The sequence below is a fragment of the Grammomys surdaster genome, unplaced genomic scaffold (genome assembly GCF_004785775.1).
Source record: "Grammomys surdaster isolate TR1022 unplaced genomic scaffold, NIH_TR_1.0 190, whole genome shotgun sequence".
In the NCBI taxonomy this organism is placed as follows: Eukaryota; Metazoa; Chordata; class Mammalia; order Rodentia; family Muridae; genus Grammomys; species Grammomys surdaster.
The window spans coordinates 8,801,714-8,827,557 of record NW_021604635.1 but is presented as its reverse complement, the minus strand read 5'-3'; the positions used below and the strand labels follow the sequence as shown (position 1 = coordinate 8,827,557).

General features: G+C 38.8%; 1 protein-coding gene and 2 long non-coding RNA genes across 3 annotated transcripts; 1 reads left to right on the top strand and 2 right to left on the bottom strand.

The window, feature by feature from the left end:
• Positions 1 to 5,439: 5,439 nt before the first annotated feature.
• LOC114622599 lies at positions 5,440 to 18,232 on the bottom strand. The gene is made up of 3 exons (XR_003711646.1): positions 18,131 to 18,232; positions 16,571 to 16,691; positions 5,440 to 5,466 (listed from the first exon to the last, which is right to left on the bottom strand). It is a non-coding gene; the product is annotated as an uncharacterized LOC114622599 (long non-coding RNA).
• On the top strand, positions 10,225 to 12,812 carry Tspyl1 (TSPY like 1). Its single transcript, XM_028769001.1, has one exon. It carries the CDS (start codon positions 10,287 to 10,289, stop codon positions 11,403 to 11,405), a length of 1,119 nt encoding a protein of 372 aa, XP_028624834.1. The 5' UTR covers positions 10,225 to 10,286; the 3' UTR covers positions 11,406 to 12,812.
• Positions 18,230 to 25,828, bottom strand: LOC114622598. Its single transcript, XR_003711645.1, has 3 exons — positions 25,798 to 25,828; positions 19,595 to 19,778; positions 18,230 to 18,301 (listed from the first exon to the last, which is right to left on the bottom strand). It is a non-coding gene; the product is annotated as an uncharacterized LOC114622598 (long non-coding RNA).
• Between the last annotated feature and the right edge of the window lie 16 nt (positions 25,829 to 25,844).

Below are 25,844 nucleotides of genomic sequence, written 5' to 3'. Positions count from 1 at the left end.
CGCAGTATAGAATTAGCCATTTTGATATAAATTCATTTATTTTTATTTGGGGAACCAAAGAGATGATTTAGCAGTTAAGAACATTTGTTGTTCTTGTGAAGAACCTAGGTTCAGTTCTCAGTACCTATCTGGTGGCTCAGATCATCTATAACTCCCGTTTTAGGGGTTCTAATGCTTCTTCTAACATCTGTAGGCCCTGGGCATGCATGTGACACACACACATGCAGGCAGGCAAAACACACACACACATAAAAGAAAAGACATTTTAAAAGTATTTTAAAGTTTTGGAATTTTTTATCTTAGTGTTTTTTGTTGTGTGAGTGCAGGCATGCATAGCTCATGGTCTGCATGTGAAGGTCATAAAGACAACTTTGGATTTGGTTTTCTCTGTCCACCTCCACATAGGTTTCAGGCACTCAACAAAAGTCACTAGGCTTGAGAGGCAAATGTTCTAACCCTCTAGGCTATCTTACCACATTTAATCATAGCAACTATTAACAGTATACACTCCAAGATTATTTTGGCCCTCTAGGGTAAGAAACAAAAAGATGCTGTAGTTTCTTTGTAGTTTTGGAGTTGTTATTATTGGGTGAAGTTGAGTGCACAAGAAACTCTCTGTTAACTTTATCACTACCTGGACCCCCTCTTCATCTTCACTGTCACCTCTAGCTTCATTTTTATCTTGACCCGACTTATATTTCTACCTATATCTAACATGTATCTAATCACTGTATGCACATACATGTTTGAATTGTGCTTTCTACTAATGCTGCCTTGTGGGATGATTTGGGATAAAAGAATAAGCCACCCATATTCTTTAGTAAGGTGGACATACACTGCTTGTGATGGCAGAGTCAGATCAGACACACAGTAGCAGAGACAGAAGCTTATCTGTAAGGATTGCAGTAGGCCAGGGTTTCTAGAAATAGCTCTGTAGACAAGGATAGCCTTGAGCTCACAGAGATCCACCTGTCTCTGCCTTCCAAGTGTTGGGATTAAAAGCGTACACCACCATTCCTGGCTGATAGGTTAGGGTTTCTGTTTGTCATATCCTCCTCTTAAAATTTACAGGATGCATCAACAAGTACCTTTAAAACTTGAGCACACGTGGGTGGCACCATATTCAGGAAGCAGAGGCAGGGAGAACTCTGAGTTTAGGCCAGCTTGGTCTACAGATTGAGTTCCAGGATGTCTAGAGAAACCATGTCATGAAAAAAAAAACCAAAACATTAGCAAACACATGTAACTATACTTAGAACTCTGCTCACTTCTCTGCCCATTCCTATGGCTGGCAAGCATGGCATAAATTTCTTTTGCCTTTTTAATTCTTACTTTAGTTCCTTTTAGAGTCAAAAATTCAGATGAGAAACTTCTGAAGCGAAGGCTATGATACTGGTCCAGCTTTCTTCATAGTGTTAAAATTCCTGGGCTACAAGAATCAAGTACTTTCTGGTTATAATAGTCCTAAAGACTTAAGAGGTCAAATTCTATAAAGACCCAAAATCAAGATTTTTTTTTTTCTCTCAATCCTAGAATCTCCTCAGGGGAAGGTCTGACTTACACTTCCAGTTTCACATACCTTTGGGCACTTTATGCTCACAGTTTCTGTTTTGTTTTGTTTTGTTTTTCGAGACAGGGTTTCTCTGTTTCCCCTGGTTGTCCTGTAACTCACTCTGTAGACCAGGCTGGCCTCGAACTCAGCAATCTGCCTGCCTCTGCCTCCCAAGTGCTGGGATTAAAGGCGTGTGCCACCACCGCCCGGCTATGCTCACAGTTTCTAAAGCTATAATTTTAGAGAATTTGGCTGGATTTATTGTCAAAACCAGAAGAGGGGGCAACTTCTCTGTTCCTCAATATTCAGACCTCTCTTTCCGCAAGAGTTTAAATAGTACACAATGACATTAGTGAGGACTAATTTCTCTGTCTCTCTCACAGAAGAAGTTCCCTGGCATGACAGTAGGCATGTTCTGATACTATGGTTCACTCTCTTTTCTATACTCATGCACTGCCTGCCTCGTGAAAATTGATGTTATTCTAGGAAGAGTAAACCTCCAGAGAATCTTCCTCACATTCAATTTGTTTCTAAACTGGGAAGGATAAATCAAATAAATAACTTGAAACAAGATAAAATAATATAAATATCATGACAGATATGTAAGCAATCCCTAGGGCTCATAGGAAGAGAATGTGGTTGGACCAGGTTTGTTTTTTTAAGTTGGGGTTCAATGAATGGAGAGAGGGAGAAAGGACTGTTTATTTTTCTCTGGATCAGTAGGCAAATGCAGAAAAGTCAAAGGTTTTATGTGACAAGTTTCATAAGACAAAAAAACTGTATGACTATCATAAATGTAAAAATTCATGAAATGTTTTACATATCTTGTTTCCTACAATTGTTATAAGAAGCCAACACAAATTTATTACAGCACAAATGTATCCTTATACAGTTGTGAGAACAGAAGTCCAAAAGAGTTTCATGGGACTAAACTGCAGGCATTAATTATCAGGGCTATAGTCTTTCCAGGGCCTCTAGAGATACAGCCATTCCCTTGATCTTTCCAGCTCCTGTAAGCCAATGGCATTTCTTGACTAATGGTGCCTTCCTTCCTCTTCAAAGGCAGCAATGAAAGGTTGAGTTCTTCACCTAGTGGGTCACTCTGACCTCTTCTGCCTGCCTAGATACTTTAAAGGATCTTTGCAATACAACACCAGATCCTGCAGAAAAGCCCTACTTCAAGGTCAGCTGATTGTGGACCTTAGTTTCATCTGGAACTTTAGTTCCCTGTGAAGGTGACATATTCACAGCCTATGAGGAGTAGTTAATAGATGTCTTTGGGAGCAGTGACATGGACACTATTCTATCTGCCTATTCTTCTGCCAACTCTCCGTGGCATATAATGACTACCTTCCAGATTAAGGTCTGCGTGTGCTGTGGGTTTACTAAGGGCAGAGGCACCTCCTTTTATGTTGTTGTTTGCAATACTTACACTCATGGGACTTGCTGAAAACTACTGCTGGTTTTAAGATCTCCTGAGAGGATAATGGGGGAAGGATTTGTTTTTCAAGAATTTTTCTTTTTTGTTGTCCCTTCTGGTTTGAAGATGGAGTCAAAATGATGTGCTGAGGTTTGGACTCAGCCTCCGAGTTTAGGGTTTTTCTGACACAGTTTCATATACATATACAAATATACCTACCACCTACTCTCTGTTCCAAAAGATCCTATCTCTTCAGTCTTTACAAGAACTGGACAAAGGGCGTTTGGGTTCCCTTTGGTACTGTCGTTAATATGCTTAAACCCCAAAGTTCAATCTAAACCTGGTAGGTCACTCAAGCTATTTATACTATCATATGACTATAGGAACATCTCTATTTTAAAGGGAATCTGTTGACACCAACAAAAATGTAGTCCAGAGGTTACTTTTAACTTGGCTGATAGTTAACATTTGTTAATTTTAGCACCTACATCTTTTATATAAAATAGATCTTCTATATGCTAAACTCACATAACAATTTTATTAACTGTGGGAGAATTATTAGTTGACATATTTTAAAATATACTTTAGATAAAAGAAATACTATCAAATATATCCTCAAGGCAGTTTCTAGCTCATTTATTAAACCAACTAACACACTTCATAACATAGAATCCTATTGGTATAAATTAAGATTTTTGACTGAATTTCAGTTGGTTTAAATCACTGTTCAAACTAACATTGATTTTTTTAATCAGTTGTTTTATTTACTATTGTCTTTTGTTATAACCATATCTCTAAATATGCCCTCACTGATGCTGCCTAAATTAAAAAAAAATTCACAGCTGATATGCCAATTTTTAATGGTACAAACCTTCCATATGGTGATTAGTTTCATTTCCTGATTTGATTCATGTATTCCATTTAAACCCCATCCCAAATACCCTAAAACCCATAGGACTAATGAAGGCACATGTAATCATTGTATTTAACTAACGATCATTTATTATACACATATAACAGCACAGAAGGGAGGTTCTTAACTGTCACTGAATTCCATTTTATGGAAGCATTGGACCTAAGGATCATCTTGTCTTTCCCTCTGAAGCTGGCTCAACTCCTGCCTGTGTTTTGGTGTGTTTTGTCAGCCTAGAACTTGTCTGACTTCCCTTTCTTGTTATAATCTTATTTTTCTTATGAGGATTTATCTCAGAATTATCTGTTCTGTGAATCCTGACTCGGTTCTGTTACCAGTTGCAATCATAGAAATCCCTTCTCTGCCTACCCAAAGTCCTTTACTCTCACCTCTTGGTGTATTTACCATCTGGTGTTTTGATTATTTATTTCTCTATCTTTTCCACAGTGCTATATATCCCCAGTGAACACAGACCATGTTTTGAGTCTCTGAATTGTATCACATTCTCAGTGTTCTGTGTGCAGTAAAGAATGTTTTAAGTTTATTGTGTCTGGAAAGAACAAGTGGCAAATGCCTCTACTCTTGGGTGTTACGGATGGCGAAGCAAACTTAGGTGCTGTCTCTACTTTATTTTGTTTGTGATGCAATTCTGGAAAAAGAATTTAATGAGTTCTCACAGGGGAATTGCTTGAAAAAGTTTCTCCCTTTAGGAGAGGACTGAGCTGCTCCCTCCCCATTTGGGGGGGGGAGGGCTATGGAGAACTGTCTGATAATAAGGATTGCACGTAGGATTACAATAGGATTACACAGCATCCTAAACGGGTCGGATCCTTTCCTTTCTGCCTCCCTTTGTCCTTCCCTGCAGTGTAGATGTTAAAGCTAAGCCTTCACATATGCCATGCAGGCACCGTGCCATTGAACCACGTCCCCAACTCCCATAACATAATTTTACAAACTGTTCCACGTACAATAGTTGCTTCTACTGAAGAATACGTACCTTCTAAAGCTATGTTTTATATTTAGATTAATACATTGTAACTTACATTAAGGTTTTCACAGTTGTTTAAGTTCAGGGTTATATTGGCTAGTTTTATGTCGTGACACAAGGTAGAGCCATTGGAGAGGAGAGGGCCTGAATTGGGAAATAAAAAAGCCTCCAGAAGTTAAGGTGGTAGGGAAGCCTGTGAGTCATTTTCTCAACTGGTGACGGATGGGGAGGGCCCAGCCAATTGTGGGTGATGCCGTCCCTAGGCTGCTGTTCTTAGCTTCTATAAGCAAGCAGGCTTAGCAAGCCATGAAGATCAAGCCAGTAAGCAGCACCACTCCATGGCCTCTGCATCAACTCCTGCCTCCAGGCTCCTGCCCTGTTTGAGTTCCTGCACCGACTTCTTCAGTGATGAACTACGATGTGGAAGTGTAAGTTGAACAAACCCTTTCCTTCCCCAACTTGCTTTCTGGTCATGGTGCTTTCATCTCAGCAACAGAAACTCTTAACTCTGACAAAGGTAGAATCATTCATTCACTCAATGCAGACAACATTGCTTAGGAATTCTTTGGGTGCTATCATTCAAGATACAGGTTCTGGAAAAAATGTCAACAGAAAAAGGCAGCAGTTACTTTTAGGTTTCTGTATGTTGATACAGATTTCAAGAAGTCAGAAAAGCAACATGGTATATAGCAGGAAGAGCTCTGAAGTCAGGCAGACAGGGCTATATCTATGTTCCACTACGGAGTGGTTAATATGACTTTACAGAGGTATCTTGATCTTCACAACAAAGTGAATTTACTTCTATGGCATGGATACATTTAGCACAACACATGTTATTTGGCAAAAGTTCAATGTCTATGAACTGTTTTACTGAAAATTGAAGGACCAAATGATCTCTTTCCAAATCAGCCTTCACATTTTCAAAACAGATATGCATAGCATGTTTGCTTACAAATCAAAGGAAGTTACAGGATAATCTTAGAGTCAAATATTTCACAAGGCAGAGTTTTCATCTGAAAGATGAAGAATTATGACAACTAAGGCATCAAATTAGATATCAAAATATTAGCCTTTCATGTTGAATTAATTTTTACTTCAAAAATGACTGAACTTAATGGAATTTTCCTTTTAAGATAAGAGGGCTCATTATTTGTATTTATTTATTTATTTATTTACTTATTTATTTATTGTGGTTTTAATCATGAAGGTCTAGTTGTTCTAAAAAGGCTCTTTGACGCTGAGTCTGTACTCATATATTTGAAAGTATTTTTGTAAGATTATGAATGAGGTCTGGAGTTTTAATGAATTGTGACTAACACAAATTCATGGAAACACTCTTTAAAGAACTTTGGCTACAGATATATGCCCCGCACTTAGTCAATACACAGAAATATTTTGCCTTGTATGTACTTTCTGAGCTGTATGAGTTTGAAATGTTTCAGATACAAAAGCCATATTATGAAGTGGCTTCCCTGTTAAATTCAGGTATTATACCAGCTAAGTCTCTATGGTTCACAGTGACATTAAAACACCTATATAACATACTAATGTCTTATATATTATTTTACACTATCACTTTACAAAAGTATAGTGGGTATTTGTCAACAATAATTTATTTTTCTGATTTTATAAATAATTTAATTTTCAAATTTTGCAAGTGAGACTTCTAGCACCTGCTGCAATTCATTTTGTTCTTTTCTCCAGAGAGTGATGGCTTATTCAGTTTTGTAAACTATTTTACAACTGTGGGTTTCATAGTGAAGGAGCAAGACATCTGGATCATCTATTTGATATTATGTGAGGCAGTAAGTACTTCTAATATTACTATGTCTTCCCAATTTACTTATATATTATATGTATGATTATATATATTACTATATTATATAAATTATAGATAATTTATAAATTATGTGTTTATATTATATACAATACATACAACTATGTTATACAATATATATTACACATACAAATATATTCTTTTAATAATGTGAACTAAAGGATGGATTCCATTGTTTTTTCTGCATAAAGCATTTATAAGTGGTGTCTCTGCTGTCTTCTTGTAGGCCATTTTAGTTCCAGGATTCCTTCTTTCCCCTATCATGATGCTGTGTCTAAAAAATGTCCAACCAAACTGTCTCACGAGGGATGTTGTGTGCTCTTCAGTTTAGCAGCCATTTCTCACCTGTTACCATTCAGCACATTAAATAAAGTGAGTGTGGCTGATGAGCTAACAATTTTATTTCTCTTTGATTGATACAACAGTAGTAGCTGCATGGATGTGGTAGTTATATTAGACAAGTGTAGAATGCACAGTGCAGTAGCTGGAGTACTGTGCAAATATGCTTCCTATGTCCCCAGGCTTCACCTCTTATGCTGGTCAGCTGTGGAGAGCTTCTGGGGACACTTGGCAGGAATATGACATTGGGCCAGGACAAGGAAGTGGGCTTCAGGCAGAAATTTGACATTGAGTCATGACAAGGAAGTAAGTTCAGGCTGGAATCTAATTTTAGGCTAGAACAGGGAAGTCAGTTCAGGGAGGAATCAGATTTTAGGCTAGCACTAAGAAGTAGGCTTCAGACAAGAATATGACTTTGGGCTCGGACAGGGAAGTGGGCTCAGATATCTTGGTCATCATGAGAAGCAGTGATCACAGGACTTTGCTATTGCCTTGCTTGTTCCTTGACTATTTGCATCTATTGTATTGCTTGTTCCTCAACCTAGAACTGACTTATTACTTGCATGTAATTAAAATGGTATAAAAGCAGATTGGGGGAAAAAAACCCGCTTCAGCCTCAGAAATGGCTGGGGTCATGCTGCAGTGTTGTGTAATTGTCTGTTTTCTTTTTAATCCTCACTCTTAAGCTGGAGAACCTGCTGACTGACTGAGCTGGCTTGGTCAGTCAGCCTTTATCCAAAGCAGGAACCAAGTCAAGTTCATTTCCTCCATAAAGCACACACTCAATACCTTTATCTAATTAATTAATGCTCTATAGGAAATCATTAAGTTAGTGTACAAAAATTTAATTAAAATACAAGTAAGCTTCAGCATAAAATGTAAGTAATATTACTATGTTCTGTTAATTAAAAGCTTATAATGCTAACTACTTTACATATCATTTTTTACTTTTTACATCTTGTGTCATCTTCATATTAGAGTTCTAAAATATAAATGATAGTTTTCATTTTAAGTATTAATTATTTTAAATAGCAGGGCAGTGGTGGCAGTAGCTTTAATCCCAGCACTCCGGAGGCAGAGGCAGGTGGATTTCTGAGTTCAAGGCCAGCCTGGTCTATAGAGTGAGTTCCAGGACAGCCAGAGCTACACAGAGAAACCCTGTCTTGAAAAACAAACAAAAAAAAAAAAAAGAAGAAGAAGAAGAAAGAAAAGATAAAAGGAAAAAAAAGAAAAACAAAGAAAAAGTTGAGACAAATCAAATTAATTTATTGGTTTTGAGTGTGTGTGGGCACACACACACACATGCACACACACACATGCACAACAAAGGACAACTGGCAGGAATCATTTTCTCTTTCTTCCACATTGGTCTGGTTCTGGGGATTAAACTTATCTTTAGGTTAGGCAGCAAGCACCTTTACCTGCCTAGAGAGGTGAAGTGACTTGTCCAGGTCAAATAAAAGAGTAATAATAATAGAACTTGAATCAAGTCCAAGACAAATGGGGACCTTGTCAGACTAAACAGAACCAAGTGGAACACTTCGGTCTGATGGCTAGTGGGAAATCATAATAAAACGAATCACGCCTGAGATGCATCATTTAACAATCACAGTTTAGTCTCAATAAAAGACTGTGGGTCAATTTCATTTACAAGAATCCATTCTCTCATCGGTGCAGCATCAGTTTCTAAAGGACAAGTGGCTCCCTTTAGTGACAGTCATTGGGAATAACATGCCTAGCAAGTATTTAACACTAGAAATTCATTTCTCTGTGTGGAAGAAACAGTGCAATGGGGAGAGGAGGGGACATTATAAATCCAGAACTTCACCAAAATTGGATTACAGTTTCAGAAGACCTGATATAGACATCTGTGTCACTCTCCATCCACAGTAACTTTTATGAGATGTGTAATTTTCTAACCACATCATTCTTATTGGCGCATTTACCACTGTGTGATAAACGCCCCGTCATATAATGACCTAAGTAGGTGACCCCTTTGCTATCCAAAAATCGCCACCACTACAATAAGTTTTATAGTAAAATTGTTAAGTTTTCTATTTATGTGTGTAGCTTGGTTATATTGTCTATGAACTTTATCGAAAGAAGTTAAATGGTTAGGGTTTTGGAAATATTTGTTATACAGGTGACATTTGTTCTCGTAAATTTGAATTTGAGGACCATGAATAACTACCTTCTTTTTTCTCAAAACAGAACGGAAATGAAAGTGTTCTTAAATATTAATTTATTTATGAATGAGGAAAGGAGATGGGAGAAAATATGTATCAACTTGACATTGACTATGCGTTTATGCTAATGTCTTAAACTGATGTCACATTCTGTTCAGAGAGCCCCGGAATCAAATCCCCTAGGCTCAAATCATCGCTCTGTCATTTTCTATGTTATTTTGATAGGAGTTTCTCCTTGTCTCGATAAAATGGATATCTTAATACATCACAGGATTGTTACCCGAACTATACAATATGGTGTGTATCACAGCGCCAGACGCACCAGTAAAAACAATCATTAATTATAACCACAAAATATCTTCCAAAAAGAATAATCCCCCAAACAAACCTACAGAGCTTCGTTCCCCGGTAACGTCAGAGGTTAGAACTGCGTTTTTATTATTATTTTGAGCCAGCGTGTATGCAGCCCAGGTTAGCCTCTAAGTCAACGACCCTCCTCAGGACTGAGACGACAGGCAAGGGCCATCACACAGGCTAGACTTCCTAACCTTTCAGTCCTGTGAAAGGGGAGCGGAGAGGAACACCATGGCATTCATCTTGGTTAAATACAGACATTCTGGCTCCTAGCCTTTTCGAACACCAGGCGGTATTTTGACCTTTTTCACAGAAGTGGTAAGTGGATGAACTGTTTGCACACCGTGGACAGTAGGCAGTGCAGAGGCTGTGCTCACACTCACAGACACACACATACACGGCTGCAGCCCGGATGCGGAGGAGGTTTCCAGAAGCCCCGCCGCAGCCTTCAGTCTCCTAGGGTGACTGACATTCCTTTACGGAAATAAACGTGACAAACGCAACCCGCTACACTTACAGAAGCCAAACAAATACGGAAGTCAACCCCAGCTGAAGAACCAATCAGGCGCGCTGCAGACTCTCGCGATGCTTGCGGGCTGCGGCTGTGACGTCACCGGGCTAGAGACGGCGGGGGGCGGAGCTGCCTGGTCCGGGAGGTTGTTGTGTGTAAGCTGAGGTCTGTGCTACCCGACCCGACATGAGCGGCGAAGAGCCGGACGACGGGACTCCCGTCCCCGACCACCGCGGCCTATGCGATGCTGACACTGTCCCGGGGACCCCAGGCCGGCGTCCGCTGCTCGGCGAGGAGAAGGCGGTGACGGGTGAGGCCCGCGCTGGGATCGTGGGGAGCCTGGCTCCCGGAGGTGTCGCGCGCCTTGGCCCCCAGACGCGAGTGGCCGCAGCTAGGCTGGGAGAGACTCCTCCTCCCGTCCAGGGTCCCGCGGCAGCGGCGTTCGTGACACCGAAATATGCGGAGGAGGCCCAGGCCCGGACCGTGACGACTGAACGGGACGCCATCGCGGTGGCAGCGGAAGGGAAGTCGGAAGGGGCGACTGAAGGGAGCGAGGAGGTGATGGAGGTGGAGCAGGAGCCCGCGGCTGAGGCACTGGAGATGCTGGAGGCGAGTGGAGGAGTGAGGGAGGCGCAGGAGGCGGCGGGGCCCTGGCATCTGGGCATAGATCTTCGCACGAACCCGCTGGAGGCCATCCAGCTGGAACTGGACACTGTGAATGCCCAGGCCGACAGGGCCTTCCAGCATCTGGAGCAGAAGTTTGGGCGGATGCGGCGACACTATCTGGAACGGAGGAACTACATCATTCAGAATATCCCAGGCTTCTGGATGACTGCCTTCCGGAACCACCCTCAGTTGTCCGCCATGATTAGGGGTCAGGATGCAGAGATGTTAAGGTACGTAACCAATCTGGAGGTGAAGGAACTCAGACACCCTAAGACTGGCTGCAAATTCAAGTTCTTTTTTCGAAGAAACCCCTACTTCAGAAACAAGCTGATTGTCAAGGAATACGAAGTGAGATCGTCTGGTCGAGTGGTGTCTCTTTCCACTCCAATCATATGGCGGAGGGGGCATGAGCCCCAGTCCTTCATTCGCAGAAACCGAGACCTCATCTGCAGCTTCTTCACCTGGTTCTCGGACCACAGCCTTCCAGAATCTGACAGAATCGCCGAGATTATCAAAGAGGACCTGTGGCCAAACCCACTGCAGTACTACCTGTCTCGTGAAGGAATCCGTAGACCCCGACGTCGCCCAATAAGGGAGCCAGTGGAGATTCCCAGGCCTTTTGGCTTCCAGTCAGGTTAATCTTTGTGCTTGAAAATGCAGCTGGAACAGGTCCCTTCTCACCTGTGCTTGAGCAAGTCCAACGGGTACGCAGTGTTTTGATTTCTTTCCTCCTGACTTTTCTGCATCTTCTGTCTGGATAGTGTCTCCACCTTGTGATTAAGACTCTGGACATGCTTCTGCTTTCACATGGGCCCCATGCTGTTCTGAATTAGTATCTGCTGGCTCATGGCCATGGCTTGTACCCTTTCTAAGCTTAACAATGAAATTGTATATTACACTGTCTTTACACTGTTTGGACCCTGTTGTTTTCAGTGTTAACCCTTTACTACCACCTAGATGTCTTGCTTTATCTGGGGGCCCTTCTATTTATCTGTTCAGCATGTGGCAATGTAGGCACAAAGTTTTCGGACAGTCGCTGGACCTAAAGATTGTTGCCTGAGTGGGTCACCTGTGTTATCTTTTGACTTTTTTGCAATATTTTCTAGGCTATACCACAGTCCATTGTGTTTGCCTGTGCTCCTCACCCTCACTCTCCCACCTTTCTCCTGTTATTTTAAAGAAAAGTAGTTCAGAAACCTCCTTAAGATCATGAGTTGTGGTTCATTTATACTTGGTGTTTCCTGAAAGGATGCTCTGTAAAAGAGGCCACAGAACTCTGCCTTGTCTCCTCTCTTACCCACTCCCCAGCCTGGTTAGCAAGCCCTAAAAAGCTTCTAGGGAGGCAGAACTAGGTGGAAACAGCTGAACTCTTCCTAATAATGTATGGAAGAACTAAAGATACTTTGATGGGTACTCTAAGCAGGGAAAGTGAACTAAAAAGGCTTAGAATCAAAATCAGTCAGATAAAAATTGGGCTGAGAATGAAGACAGGACTCAGAGCTTTCACATCTTGGTCAGTCAGTGGTGATGGAAGGAGAAATAATTGACTCAGGAAAAATACTTTGAGTGTTGAACGTTGCCTAGTCAGTGCTTCTTTAAAGAAGCAGTGCAAGTTTGGGTTATTTTCCACTCTTTATATGTGATCTGATATAAGTGAAAGTGTAGTATTGTACCCATATTTTACCAATATTTAGTAAAATGCTACTTGTTTCTACTTACAGAAAAAATTTAAACGCTTTTGTTTGCATTCATTTGAAACCATTTGGAATGTTGTAAAACAATAGCTTTACAATATTGAGACTTGAATATTTGTAACAATTTTCAATATTAATACAAATTCTTAGAAACAGTTTGGATAATTTGATCTTTATCAAATGTGTCAAATTATTGTTTTCATGGCAAAGTAAATATGTAACTTGCTTGTCTTGATAGTCTCTTCTCAAACTGCACATAGCTGTAAAAGTACTTTGTCAGATTAGCACTGTACTATGAGTATATTCGTTGCCATTTTTATGCATGATGGTAAATAAAAGCATGGCACCCTGTTGGATGGCTTTTTTTTCCTTTTAATTCCCACCCTGGCCTTAAACCTGCCTTAATGGGTTTGTATAATTGACAAAGATTGTTGAATTATTCGATTCCTTAAATGAAAACACAATGGACATTTTCCCAAGGGTACCAAGAGAACACAGTAATGTTTCTCCTGCTTTAGAAGGTTGACAGTTACAACTGCTTACTGAGATTTCAGATCTTCCCACACAAAGTGTGCAGTACCACCATACTTCCACTTCTTCAGGTTCATAATTTCTGTCTCCACAGATGATATTTTCATGTTATTAAAATATACTTTTCATAAGCAGACACTTATAAAGTACTTGCCATGCGATACTATTCTCAGACCTTTTTATCTGTGAAAATATTTTCTTAACCTTATCATTATCTTCCACTTGTCAAATACTTCAAGGCCTATTATGGTAACTTCTCTGTCTTGTATTATTTATGTTGCCCAGTGTGAGATAACCTTTTTAGGGACCCCTATTGCTGGAAAATAACATAATTACTCATTTTGGTGTTAGATTTACCTTACAATGTTCAAAAGCAAGTTACTTTTACAAGAGTATTCAACAAGTTTTGATTAAGGCCTTCTGCTAGGTCTTGAAAAGGAAAATGGATACATTCCATTTCTTTCAGACTTGATATGCAAATCTTACCATAGTACAGTAAGTAGAGAAAGATATTATTTCAGTTTCACTTTTACTTCCTTCAGAGTTTAGAAACCTTGTGAAACTAGAGCTAATGGTATTTTAGTTCTTTAGTGCAGCTACTATGTTATGCACAGAGTTGTCAGCAAATCAAAGAATGACAAAACAAACCACTCAGGTGACCAGAAAGATTTGAAGTACATGTGAAGTATCTTGGTATCTTGCCTTAAAAACCATGGTGATAGTTTTCAAAGCATTAGTAAGATTGACATCAGAAGAATTTGCAAAGCTATTTGATAAATAGTAAAATTCTCTTTCTAATAATTGGACCAGGGTTAATTTTTTTTTTAATTGAAGACATATTTATTTTAGGTGAGCACATGGTTTCTCTCCTCAGACACACTGGAAGAGGGCATCAGATCCCATTATGGATGGTTGTGAGCCACCATGTGCTTGTTGGGAATTGAAACTGGGACCTCTAAAAGAACAGTCTGGTGCTCTTAACTACTAAGCCATCTCTCCAGCCCCAAGGTTTAGACTTTTTAATGTATAATTTTTCATCTGCCATAATAATGCCACTTTATGTTGAATACTCTTGTAATTTGCTTTTGAACATTGTAAGGTAAATCTAATACTAAAAATAGGTTATTAGACTCTAGGCATGTGTCGTCTGATACACTGGCGGCCTTAATCATGGGTTGGTGTTGGGCATGTTTATCTGCTCTAAACTGAGATTTGCTATAAGTTTCATTTATACACTAAGTTACAAACACAGTGTGAAAAATAAGATATTTCAGGTTTTCATGTTACATATGGAGGCTAAATATATATTTCGTATATAAATTTATATTTATATGACATATAAAATCAGTTTTCCTTTATTTTAACGTGGCCAGTAGTAATTATATGGAACAGTATTTAATGAATCTCGAAGTAAATATATCTTTAAAAGTTAAACAGTATTACTTTCTTCCTATGAACTGCACGTGTTTTTGTGTAAGTCGGGTCATCTAGCTAAAATGACGATTAGTAAAGAACAGTGGGTTAAAAGAGGGTGAAATATTTTTATTGACTTTAATACCTAAAATACAATGAGTTCTTTATAAAATGTACTGTGCAACTCAGTCTATTTCTGGATATATAGAGAATAGATTGAGTCTCAATTGACACTATGGTTTATATTCTCTAAATTCTAACTAATTCTAAAGATTAGTGTAGATTCATATTTTTTCTAGAATAAAATGTCTCTGTATCATCTAATTTAGAGATATGTACTATATTCAGAAGTTACGTACTTCAGACATTGTAATAGCTAAAAATTAACCCTGAAAATAGGATATTATACTCCAGGCATGTGCTGCATAATACAGTGGCATTGTATGTGTTACATGGGCTTTGTATTTTAACAGTTGTTTGGCAACAACAAATCTGGGCTTGGCATTATATCAGGTCACTTTCATGAGTGCTTACCACACAAAGGAGCATACTTTGCTTTTGAAAAGTAGTGTGGCCTTACAAGTTTAGCAGTCTTAATCACTATTTTTGCCTGTGATAAGGATTAAATGAGATGATAAAGTACTGGCTGTCTTTGCCTTTGAGTTACTCACTCAGTGAAGGGAGGATCATTTGTTTGGTGTTTTCCCCCTTAAAATTCAATTTTGCTCATCCCTAAAAAAATATACACAAACAAATTTAGGGGGAACCAAACTGGCAAAGAAGAAGCATCAAAGATTGTGGCAACTTCTCATTTTTTTTTACTATTGAGTCCTAGACTATAGAAGTCACAGTTGTTTGAGCATCTGTTTTTTGTTTGCTTGTTTTGTTTTTTTCTGAGCTGAGGACCCAACCTAGGACCTTGTGCTTGATAAGCAAGGGCTCTACCACTGAGCTAAATCCCCAAGCCCCTGTATGAGCATTTTATGAGTAAGTGACTAACTTGAGAAGTATTTTCTTCATTGCTTAGTGCTACTTAGATCCACTGGACTGTGCTCATCCATTTTCCCTGACTTCAGAGATTCTAAAGACCCACAAGGAAAGTTTTCACCTACCAACATGTCATAGTCAGCTATAGGTGTCAACTTGACACACACCTGGAGTGAGCTGGGAAGAAGGAACCTCACTTGAAAAATGGTTCAGATCAGATTGACTTGTGGCCATGTCTGTGGGTCATTTTCTGAACTGATAGTTGGCATGGCCCACTGTGGGCAGTGCTACTCCAGACAGGTGAGGCCTGGCCATAGAAGAAAGATAGCTGAGCAGGCTAGATGGAACAAGCCAATAAGCTGCATTCTTGCATGGTTTCTGCTTCAGTTCCTGACTGCAGATTTCTGCCTCTGATGATGTACCTGTAAGCTGAAATAAGCCTTTTCCTTACTGTCTTACTAGGGTTTCATTGTTGTGAAGCGACACCATGACTAATGTAAGTCTTATAAAAGAAAACAATTAATTAGAGCTGCTTACAATTTCAGAGTTTTGGTCCATTATCATTACTGCAGGAAGCATGCATCATACAGGCAGATGCAGTGCTGAAGCAGCCAAGAGCCCTACATCTTGATCCAAAGGAAGCCAGGAGGGGACACTTGGCAGATTTGGGCAGACTTGAAGACTGAGCAGAGCTTGATCATAGGAGGCTTCCAAAACCTGCCTACATAAGGACACACTTTCTCCAACAAGGCCACACCCACTCCAGTAATGCCACACCTTCTAACAGTGCCACCTCCTACGGCTAAGCATTGAAACACATGAATCTATGGGGGTCAAAGCTATTCAAAACCACACTTACCAAGTTGCTTTCAGTTATACCATTTGTTTATCACAGCAGCAGGAAAGGAAACTAGAATTCCACACTATGAAACGTGGATGTTAACCTTTCTAGCTCCATTTTAATTTAAGGAAATTTCCTTGTGAACACATGGGAGGAATTGGGTCAATTAAAGATGAAATGGATCAAGAGAAGTTACTAATTTTTATGAATACTTAGCTGACTTAGCAATCGCATGATGGAACAGGTACTTGTGTCATGTTGGGCTTAAGTAGATTTTAAAAGGATTATCATACAGAGTATTAACCAAAGGGATCTACTTTGAGGGTCAGTTTTCTTACCTGTAATGTAGAGACCTCCGTCATAAGCTGGCATTCCAAGATGCTTTGGACAACACATCATGAGGTTGCTGAGAAGGTAACAGCAGCACACATTCATGAGCTGCTGGTGTGTCTGACACTGCTAAAAGATTCCAAATATTAACAAGTTACAATGGAGACATTCAGCTGAGAGTATCAACACCATGCTTGGTACAATATGTGACAAATATTCCCACCCCTTCTTAACGTTAATTTCTCGTGTAATCTATACATGCTTTCAAATTTCATGACTGAAATTTCACCCAAATTAATTATACCCTAAGATGCAGCCAGGTTTACTGCTTTGAATTCAAGTAAGTGAATATCTGTTTCCTTCCATTTTGTCAAACTGACTTAGAGGTTTGGCCTTTTACAACTCCTCAGGGAACATTACTCACCAACAAAATAGAATAACATGAGTATATCTCAAAGGCAGGTGAAGGGAGCTGGACAGTGTGGTGCATGCCTTTAATCCCAGCACTTGGGAGGCAGAGGCAGGCAGATTTCTGAGTTCGAGGCCAGCCTGGTCTACAGAGTGAGTTCCAGGACAGCCAGAGCTACATAGAGAAACCCTGTCTCGAAAAACAAAAACAAACAAACAAACAAACAAACAAACAAAAAACCGGGAAGTGGTGGTGCATGTCTTTAATCCCAGCACTTGGGAGGCAGAGGCAGGTGGATTTCTGAGTTTGAGGCCAGCCTGGTCTACAGAGTGAGTTTCAGGACAGCCAGGGCTACACAGAAAAACCCTGCCTCGAAAAACCAAAAATAAAATAAAATAACCAGAGGATTCATACCTGTTTAAGCCTTTAAAGTTTCATTTTATAGTACCAGGCCAAAACTGATCTTGCTGAAGAGTCTTCTAACTTACAAATGAAGAGACGCTCAGTCACCTGCTCACTGTCATGAGATCTGCTCAGTGTGCACTCTCTTGTAAATAGTATTGATATACTCAAATGTACTTTCCATAGGGTACTACCAAGAATGCAAGCCATCCTCTCCATTTCTGGACATGATAATGTTCACAAGACCATTCCCTGACAGCTTCAGCTCCAATCTGGTCCTCCCCATCACCCTAAGCAGTGAAATGTTAAAGGTAGCTCTCTAGTCTAGCAGTATGCACACTACAGTATGGATCTTACTAGAAATGCTCAACTCGAGGCTGAGAAACACTGGAAGTAGAGTTCAGCATCCATGTTTACTCATGCTCTAGGTTGGAGATGTCCAAACTTTTTGTCTTCTCTGGGTCATAGTAGACCAAGAATCACTATCTTAAATTGAGTGTTAGATAAAATCTTTGTGTTTCCTTTGACAATTATCAAGTAACATATTTATGTTGATTGAAAATACGGTTGTGCTGGGCGGTGGTGGCGCACGCCTTTAATCCCAGCACTTGGGAGGCAGAGGCAGGCGGATTTCTGAGTTCGAGGCCAGCCTGGTCTACAGAGTGAGTTCCAGGACAGCCAGGGCTACACAGAGAAACCCTGTCTCTAAAAACAAAACAAAACAAAACAAAAAAACGAAAATACGGTTGTATCTTACCAAAATATGCTTTTCCCAGAAATCTTGAAATCTGTTTTCAAACTGTATCAAACGAAAAGCAAGAATACATCCTTTTTTCCTGTGTATAGAACTGCTCAGCCTGTGTGTTGAAATATATAAAGTTGTTTGTCTTAATTTGAGCTTGCCATAATTTCAGCTTCATTTGGATTTCTATTTGGATTGGAAACATTTTATTGATGAGTTAGTTTTCATCTTGAATATACATTTAACCCACTTAAACGACAGGCTAAATACAAAAGTACTAAATCTATAAGCCAGTTAAACAACTTGATAACATATCCTAAACCATAAAATATTTTCAACATTTGGTCTCAACTTGACCAACTCACTTTTAAAAAGTAAATGGTCTCTCCATAGTCAACATTAATTCCTGAATTGTCACATTAACACTTTAAAGGGACTCCTATATTGTCTGTGATTAATTCCTTGGCTCTTGCAAAATTCACAGATTGAAGGCAATTTCCATGATATTACCCATTTTAAATGATTTTGTGCATACGTTTTTGTTTTTTTTGGCAATGACACTTCTTTAAACATGAATTTGGGACAGCAGTTACATTGTCTTCTGTTACATTACAAACCCTTCCCCCGCCTTTTCATCTGTCTCCAAGGCACCATCAGTAACTGTATGTTGACAGTGAACAAATCCTATTAGCTGGCGTTTGTTGTTGTTTGTTATTGTTTTGTTTTTTTTGTTTTTCAGACAAGGTTTCTCCATGTATCCTTGACCGTCCTGGAACTCATTCTGTGGACCAGGCTGCTGTCCTTGAACTCACAGAGATCCACCTGCCTCCACTTCCTAAGTGCTAGAGCTAAACCTGTGCGCCTCCACCACCTGGCTCCTTTAGCCTCCAGCACCTGGCTCCTAGGCTGACTTTTTACTGTTTGGTAAAGATCTTTGATCTAGTTGTTTTCTAATAGCACTAAAAAAGCTGTTTTGTTTTGTTTTGTTTTCCAGGAACACAGTGGCATAAATACCTCTAAGGACACTGGCAAGTTGAGCTGTGTTTGTAGCATCAGCGTGGTATTCCATCATGAAAATGTAAAATGTACTCTATTACTCATAGTTCCTTCTACCCAGTTTCTTCAAATTGCCTTAGTATAGTCTGGTGAGACAGACTGATTTTAGAAATATCCCTCTTAGAAGGAATGTCAAGTCATGTTCCATGCATTGCTTAATAAATTCACTACCAGTAAATGGTTTCTAATATTTTTGCCATTAACTATGCTAACACACAACCAGATTTTGTAATAGAATCCATCTGAGCTATAACTTAAATTTCTATTGAAAAGACAAGGTTTTTCTCAGTTCAATTATCCCGTCCTTATGGCACAGGTCACGGAACACACTGGATTTGGCGGCTTGTTTTTTCATCCAATGTCTGTCTTTTCAAATTAAGTCTTTGAAAACTGGTTCAAATTCTCTGCAAATTAAGCAAGTACCTTATTTGCCTCAAAATCATCTGTTTAGTTCCTGTAACATTCTTCATCCATAATTCTTCTTTTGATATTGTAGGGGGATGGACTTGGAGAGATGGCTCAATAGTTAAGAGCACTGGCTGCTTTTCCAGAAGTTCTGAGTTCAGTTCCCAGCAACCACATGGAATCTCATGATATCGTAGGAACTCTGTTGGAATTGAAAGATAATTGACAAGCAGTTATTTTTACTTAAATTACAAAAAGTAATAGACGGGAAAATATTATGGTTTGGGCACTTTCACATCTCACTTGCGGATGTGACCCGAAGTAGGTGGCCGATTTTAGAACTTGATCATTTATGTGTGAAGTTCAGTGAGGTAGCAAGTACCCCCAATAAACATATGAGAATAGTTTCATGTTTTCTAAACAGCATTAAATGCCTATGCTTTATAATAGTAGGCGGCAACATTACTGGTAATCACTATGTTTCACTCACCAAGTGACTTTGAACATACATAACACCTGATAGTGCCACTTCAACTGTCTGCACTTAAAAGATACCATACTGGGAATGCACACCACCATAAAACCGAAACCATTGGAAATACGTTATTAGCTGTATTAGGAATTTAGTGTATGCTCTTAATTTTGTAACCCTGCAGTTTCTTCATCATTATTTCCATCTAGTAGACAAAGTAATACAAGTCCAGGAAAAGAAAAGCCTGTTACCCAAGAATGTAACACAGGTTACATTCAAAGAGAGTTTTTCATTTCAAGCTAAGACAGTTGAACCCTATTATGGCAGCTTCTAATTTTGCCATAAAATACAGCTAAATATATATTTTTGAGTTTACTTAGTTAACTTGGGCTACTTTTGGTGAATCCTCCAGTTTCATCAGCAGTAAGGGAAGTGTAGTGAGTAATTTCAAGTTATCATTAGGTACTTAGTAGATGAGCCAAGGTATGTATGTTTTTTCCGTTTAAAATTAGCTATTAAAACACAGATATCACAAAGTTAATTTTAAAAAGTATTAATATGCTAGTGCATGGAACAATGTAATAAGTACTTAGTCCCACAATAAACCCCTTTCTTCCTAATCAGCCAGAGATAGCATGTGTCTGGAATCATTTGGTGTCTTTCTTACTTTCTTACTTACTTACTGCTGTCAAGTGTTACCAAGTTACCAAGGCAACTCTTATAAAGGAAAACATTTAATTGGGGCTGGGTTACAGTTTCAGAGGTTTAGTCCATTATCATCATGACAGGAAGCATGTCAGTGTACAGGCACACATGGTACTGGAGGAACTAAGAATTCTACATTTTGGTCCACCTCAAAGCCCTCCTCCCCAGTGGCACACTTCTTCAAACAAGGCCACACCTCCTAACAGTGCCACTCTCAATGGGCCAAGCATTGTAACATATGAGTCTATGAGGGATTAAGGGGAGGGAGCATACCTATTCCAACTACCACATTCAGAAATATTCACCGTAGTGTGAAAGTATTGTGGCTATGTCCTTTTGCTTCAAATCTTCAATTAGTTAGCTTGCATTTCATTTGCTATAACTCAACTTTTCTCTTTCCCAAGATTTCACTTATTTCTTCATTCTATACACGTTCTTTTCTTTCCCCTTTTTTTTCTGAATTTCTATAGCCCAATAGTAGTTGTATAATAGAATTTGTTATTTTTACTGCCTACAAAATAGCCTATTTAATGTGGACATTCGTAGTGAAAAACAGCAAAAAACATGACTAAGTTGTCTTTTGAATATCACAGTTCAGGCACTTGATTTCATCTTTGTGATATTTCTGTAAGTAATCTTTATTTTGTTCATCTTGTATGATGCGACCTTATCCACACCAACCAACTTGTTACATAGACAAACTAGGACTTGACTCCGAAATTTATATCTTGGATTGGAGTCATGGTTCAGTGATAGAGAGCTTGCCTAAATTTACTTGTTCTGAGTTCAAACCCCAGGACTACCATCACAACAATAACAACAAGAAAATCAAAATAACAAAGTATGTTTGGATAACCAACCCATATAGGTGTGAGGTCATTCAGTCAAGCTTTTTCTCCTTGGTTTCTTTTAGCATTACATAAAGTGATTGTTTGTTTTGCTTTGTTTTTAATGAAAGATATTACAGGAAACCATCATGACTAAACATGCCTATGAAAAAATTTTCATTTTTCATACTTATAGGCTAAGTAGAATAAAGACTATATGATTCAGCTATCATGGTAGAATACTGAACTTATGCTGAAAAGCCCTGCCACAGTTATTTCAGTGAACTTATGACCTAAAATTGCCATAAATATTTTCTTCAGAAGAGAGAAAACTGTACATCAAATGCTGACACAGTTAGATTTTTAATATTATCTTACAGGCTGCTTCCTCTTCCTTAGGGACCAGGAATGGAAATACCTTATGTATAAATTTTAAGCAAACAAGATGGGACCTGGTGGTATACGCCTTTAATCCAAGCATGCAGGTGGCAGAATTCAAGGCCAGCCTGATCTACAGAGTGAGTTCCAGGATGGCTAGGGTTCGATAGAGAAACCCTGTCTGGAAAGACAAAACAAAAACACAAAACACATAAACAAATTCAACCAACCAAGCAAAAAACAATAAAACAAAACAAACAGAAAACCAACACCAGTGTGTGTATGTACTACTTATTTGTGAGACTAATTATGGTTATTACAGTAAGTGTGTGTGGGTGTTTATAGGAACCCAAGGGATACTTGTCACTGGGACAGTTCCCTCTATAAAATAATCATCCAGCGGTAAGCCTTCACATTGGTGAAACATTTTTAGACACAGCACTTAATACCATTTCATAGTGAAGACAATAGATGACAATAACAGTAATTTTCTGTTTCGTTTGTACTAACAGCATCAATGGTGAAACACACTACCAGTTCATACTGTGCAAGCTATCAAGCCTGAGTGCAGAACTTTCTCATTCCGACTCTTAGAATTTTAATTTTATATTTGACTGACTTTTAGGCTTTAAAGGTATTGTTTTATTGGCTGGACATGGTGACTGCTCTTGGGAAGCAGATCGAGAAGATCAAGATTATATTCAGCTCTGCAGCAAGTTTAAGACCATTTTAAATAAAACGACACAGTTCCTGTTTTCAAAGGAAAGGTGTGTGACTTATGTATTTCCCATGGACATGTATGGAAGCCATAAATAAAGTAAAAGTAGTCTCATTATTCCAATTAATTCCCAATTAGGATAACCTTAATAATACTTTGAATGATAATTCTTAGTGTTTATGTTTCATAGCATTGCTTTCTCTTTGCACCTTGAATAATTTTTGAGAGATTTCTTTTCTTTCTTTTTTATATTTGAGATAGGGCCCTATTGTGTTGCTCAGGTGGGGTTAGAAATCGCTATGTAGACTGGGCTGGTTTCAAACATGTAGCAACCCTCCTTCTGCCTCTTCCTCTCAAGTTCAGGCATGCATGACTATCAGATAATAAAAATTTTTTTAGAGTCTAAATGTTTGGCATTCTTAAAAGATGTCCCAGTGTTTAATGAAAGTGTTGTTCTAAGACATCATGTTTCAGAAATCACTACGCTCCTGAAAGGTTGGTTCTGGTGCTCTTTTGCTCTGGCCAGATGTCAGCAGAAAGCATCAAGAGGCCTCAGAATGCCAGCTTTCTTCCCTCGCATAGTTTTAGAGAGTTTGGTGATTGAAATGCCAAGAGGCTGCATCTGTCCAGTTATGATAATGAGACTAACAACCAAGTTCACACTATACTCAGACAGTGACAGCGACATTGAGAGTGCTAGTCTTATGACAACAGTTGTGAGTTCTCATTGACTGTGTCATAAACAGTCATGTTAGAGATGCTAACATAAAACGACATTTTGCCTTAGGACTGAGGGATATGGACCATGTAAATTGTTGAAACCTAATGTACCCACAGATTTTACTGTGACATTGCTCTTCATTTCAGTAAGTTCCACTAATGTTTCTAGTATCATCCATGTGACTCAGGTGGTAACAGTAACATACATTGCTGATTCCATATGTATAACCATCTAACTATCCATGCGTGCTACAGTATCTATATATTGAAAGAGATTTAAAATTATTCTTTCATTTATGTTGAAATTACTACAGTGATCTTACATGGATGAAAAATTACACTAAAAAAAAAAAGACATGGGTGTGGAGGTGTATACCTTTGACCCAGCACTTTGGAGACAGAGTCTGAGCTTCAGGTCAGCTTGGTCTACATAGTGAGCTCCAGGACAGCCAGAGCTACACAGAGTCGCAGCTTCCCTTTCCCTTCTCCCCCATCTCCTTTCCGTCTCCTCTTTCCTACCCCTTCACTATATATACATTATAATATACTGAATTTCAAGAAAGAAAAATAGTCATAATTTATTATATAATAAATATAATATAGGCATGGGTGTTTCCAGCAGTAGAAAGAAATCTTTAAAATACTGATATATACAAGAGAATGAAGTCCACATGTGATTTTCTCATTCTTATGAAGTGATGCAGTAGCAAACTTTTTTCTTCCTCCTGTATTGCCTGGTATCTCGGTTCAGCATTTGGTGATTCTCTGCATCTTGGTTTAGGCTGAAGTCCAAGAATGTTTATTACTCTTTCAACAGTGTGAAGAGTCTTTAGGTAAAGAAGCCGTGTAATGTTAAGGAACAACTCAAAAGTCACAGTCAATTATAGCGCAGTGTTTATATGTTGATAAAGAAAGTTAATGATACCTTAACTTACTGAGGTGATTTCACCTCAGTAAGGCAAAAACATTTGTTAAGAGAAAAAGGAAAGGGGGCCAGAAAAATAATTGCTATTTGTGTATACATTTTTATTATTTATTTGTTTGTTTGTTTGTTTTGGTTTTTCGAGACAGGGTTTCTCTGTGTAGCCCTGGCTGTCCTGGAACTCACTCTGTAGATCAGGCTGACTTTGAATTCAGAAATCCCTGCCTCTGCCTTCCAAGTGCTGGGGTACATTTTTATTTTATTTAGATAATTGATCGGTTGATTTTTCTCTTTTCTTTGCGTTCTTGGGAGATGGGGCTAGGAAGAGGCCAGTCTGGACATACTGTCTTTGAATAAGAACACTCAATTTGGAGCAGAAAGAAAGAAAAAAAAATCAAAACTGCATGTGTGTTTCTCACCACCTCAGAGTTTTAGGTGAACCAGGAGACATAATTTTCCTCATTAGGTTTCTTGGGTATGTTGTTTTTCTTTAAACCCCTATTCCAAGACTCTTCGTGTAACCATACTTGGGGGGAGTCAATTTCCCAGGTCAAAGGGCTGTAAAGCTTTGTTCTAATAGGAATTGAAACATTAAATATACAAAATTTAAGTCTCCCTGGTCTTTCCTATCCCTAAGGATTAACATCTCCATTCTCAGACTTTAGCAAACTGAGAGACAGTGATTAAATAAATAAATGCTTTTTATTTATTTAAATACATGATTGAATAAAATAAATAAATAAATTTTCTAAGATGACTTGAATGAATGACTTTCTTCTTTAAGAACCTATTTTAAGACATAATTGCTTCATAAAGGCAAATTTGGGCAAATGTTAGTTGGCTTCATACCCACAGCCATGAAGCCTCATAACCCAAGGCAAAGGAGCAAATATGTATCGTTTTGGAAATTAAAATCCTCTAAAGTTCTATGTAGTTCCTTCAGTAATTCTCAAGGGCTCACTGTGTATATGGCATGCGACGTGGCCACCTGTAAGGAGCAGTTTACTATTTATTTAAAAGTGAAGAAATATCCAGTTGCTTTGTAGATGTCGACCAATGTATGCAAACATCAACATCTCTGTAGAAATAGAAATTAAATTTTGGAATGTCTTGTTTACTTGAAAATAAAAGCAGCGACGACACTTCCCCCCCACCCCCCAAAATCGGATTCTGCGCAATCCCTCAGTAGCCGCCATGAATCGAATGTGTGTCCAAAACAAGGAAGGCCTGTGAGCTGGTGAATTCGCTTCTCTATTCCCGGGAAGCTAGATGAAATCTGACTTTATTAGACAATAGGTTCTTGTTTAAAATTTGTTTTGAGACATGGTTTAGATATTGTCGAGATTAAAGACTTACGAATAGACGTAAAATATAATACGACATCCACTTATGTAAATACTCAATTTCCCAGATGAGATTAAATTTACAGCATCATCTAAAAAGACAAAAAGAACACACTCGATTGACAAACGAAATTACCTGGATTGCGAGTTCTCGCGCTATGGTTAGTTGCAGCTGTACCCTGA

Coding starts and splice junctions, on each gene's coding strand:
- Tspyl1 (XM_028769001.1), top strand. CDS start 10,287: ATGAGCGGCGAAGAGCCGGACGACGGGACTCCCGTCCCCGACCACCGC.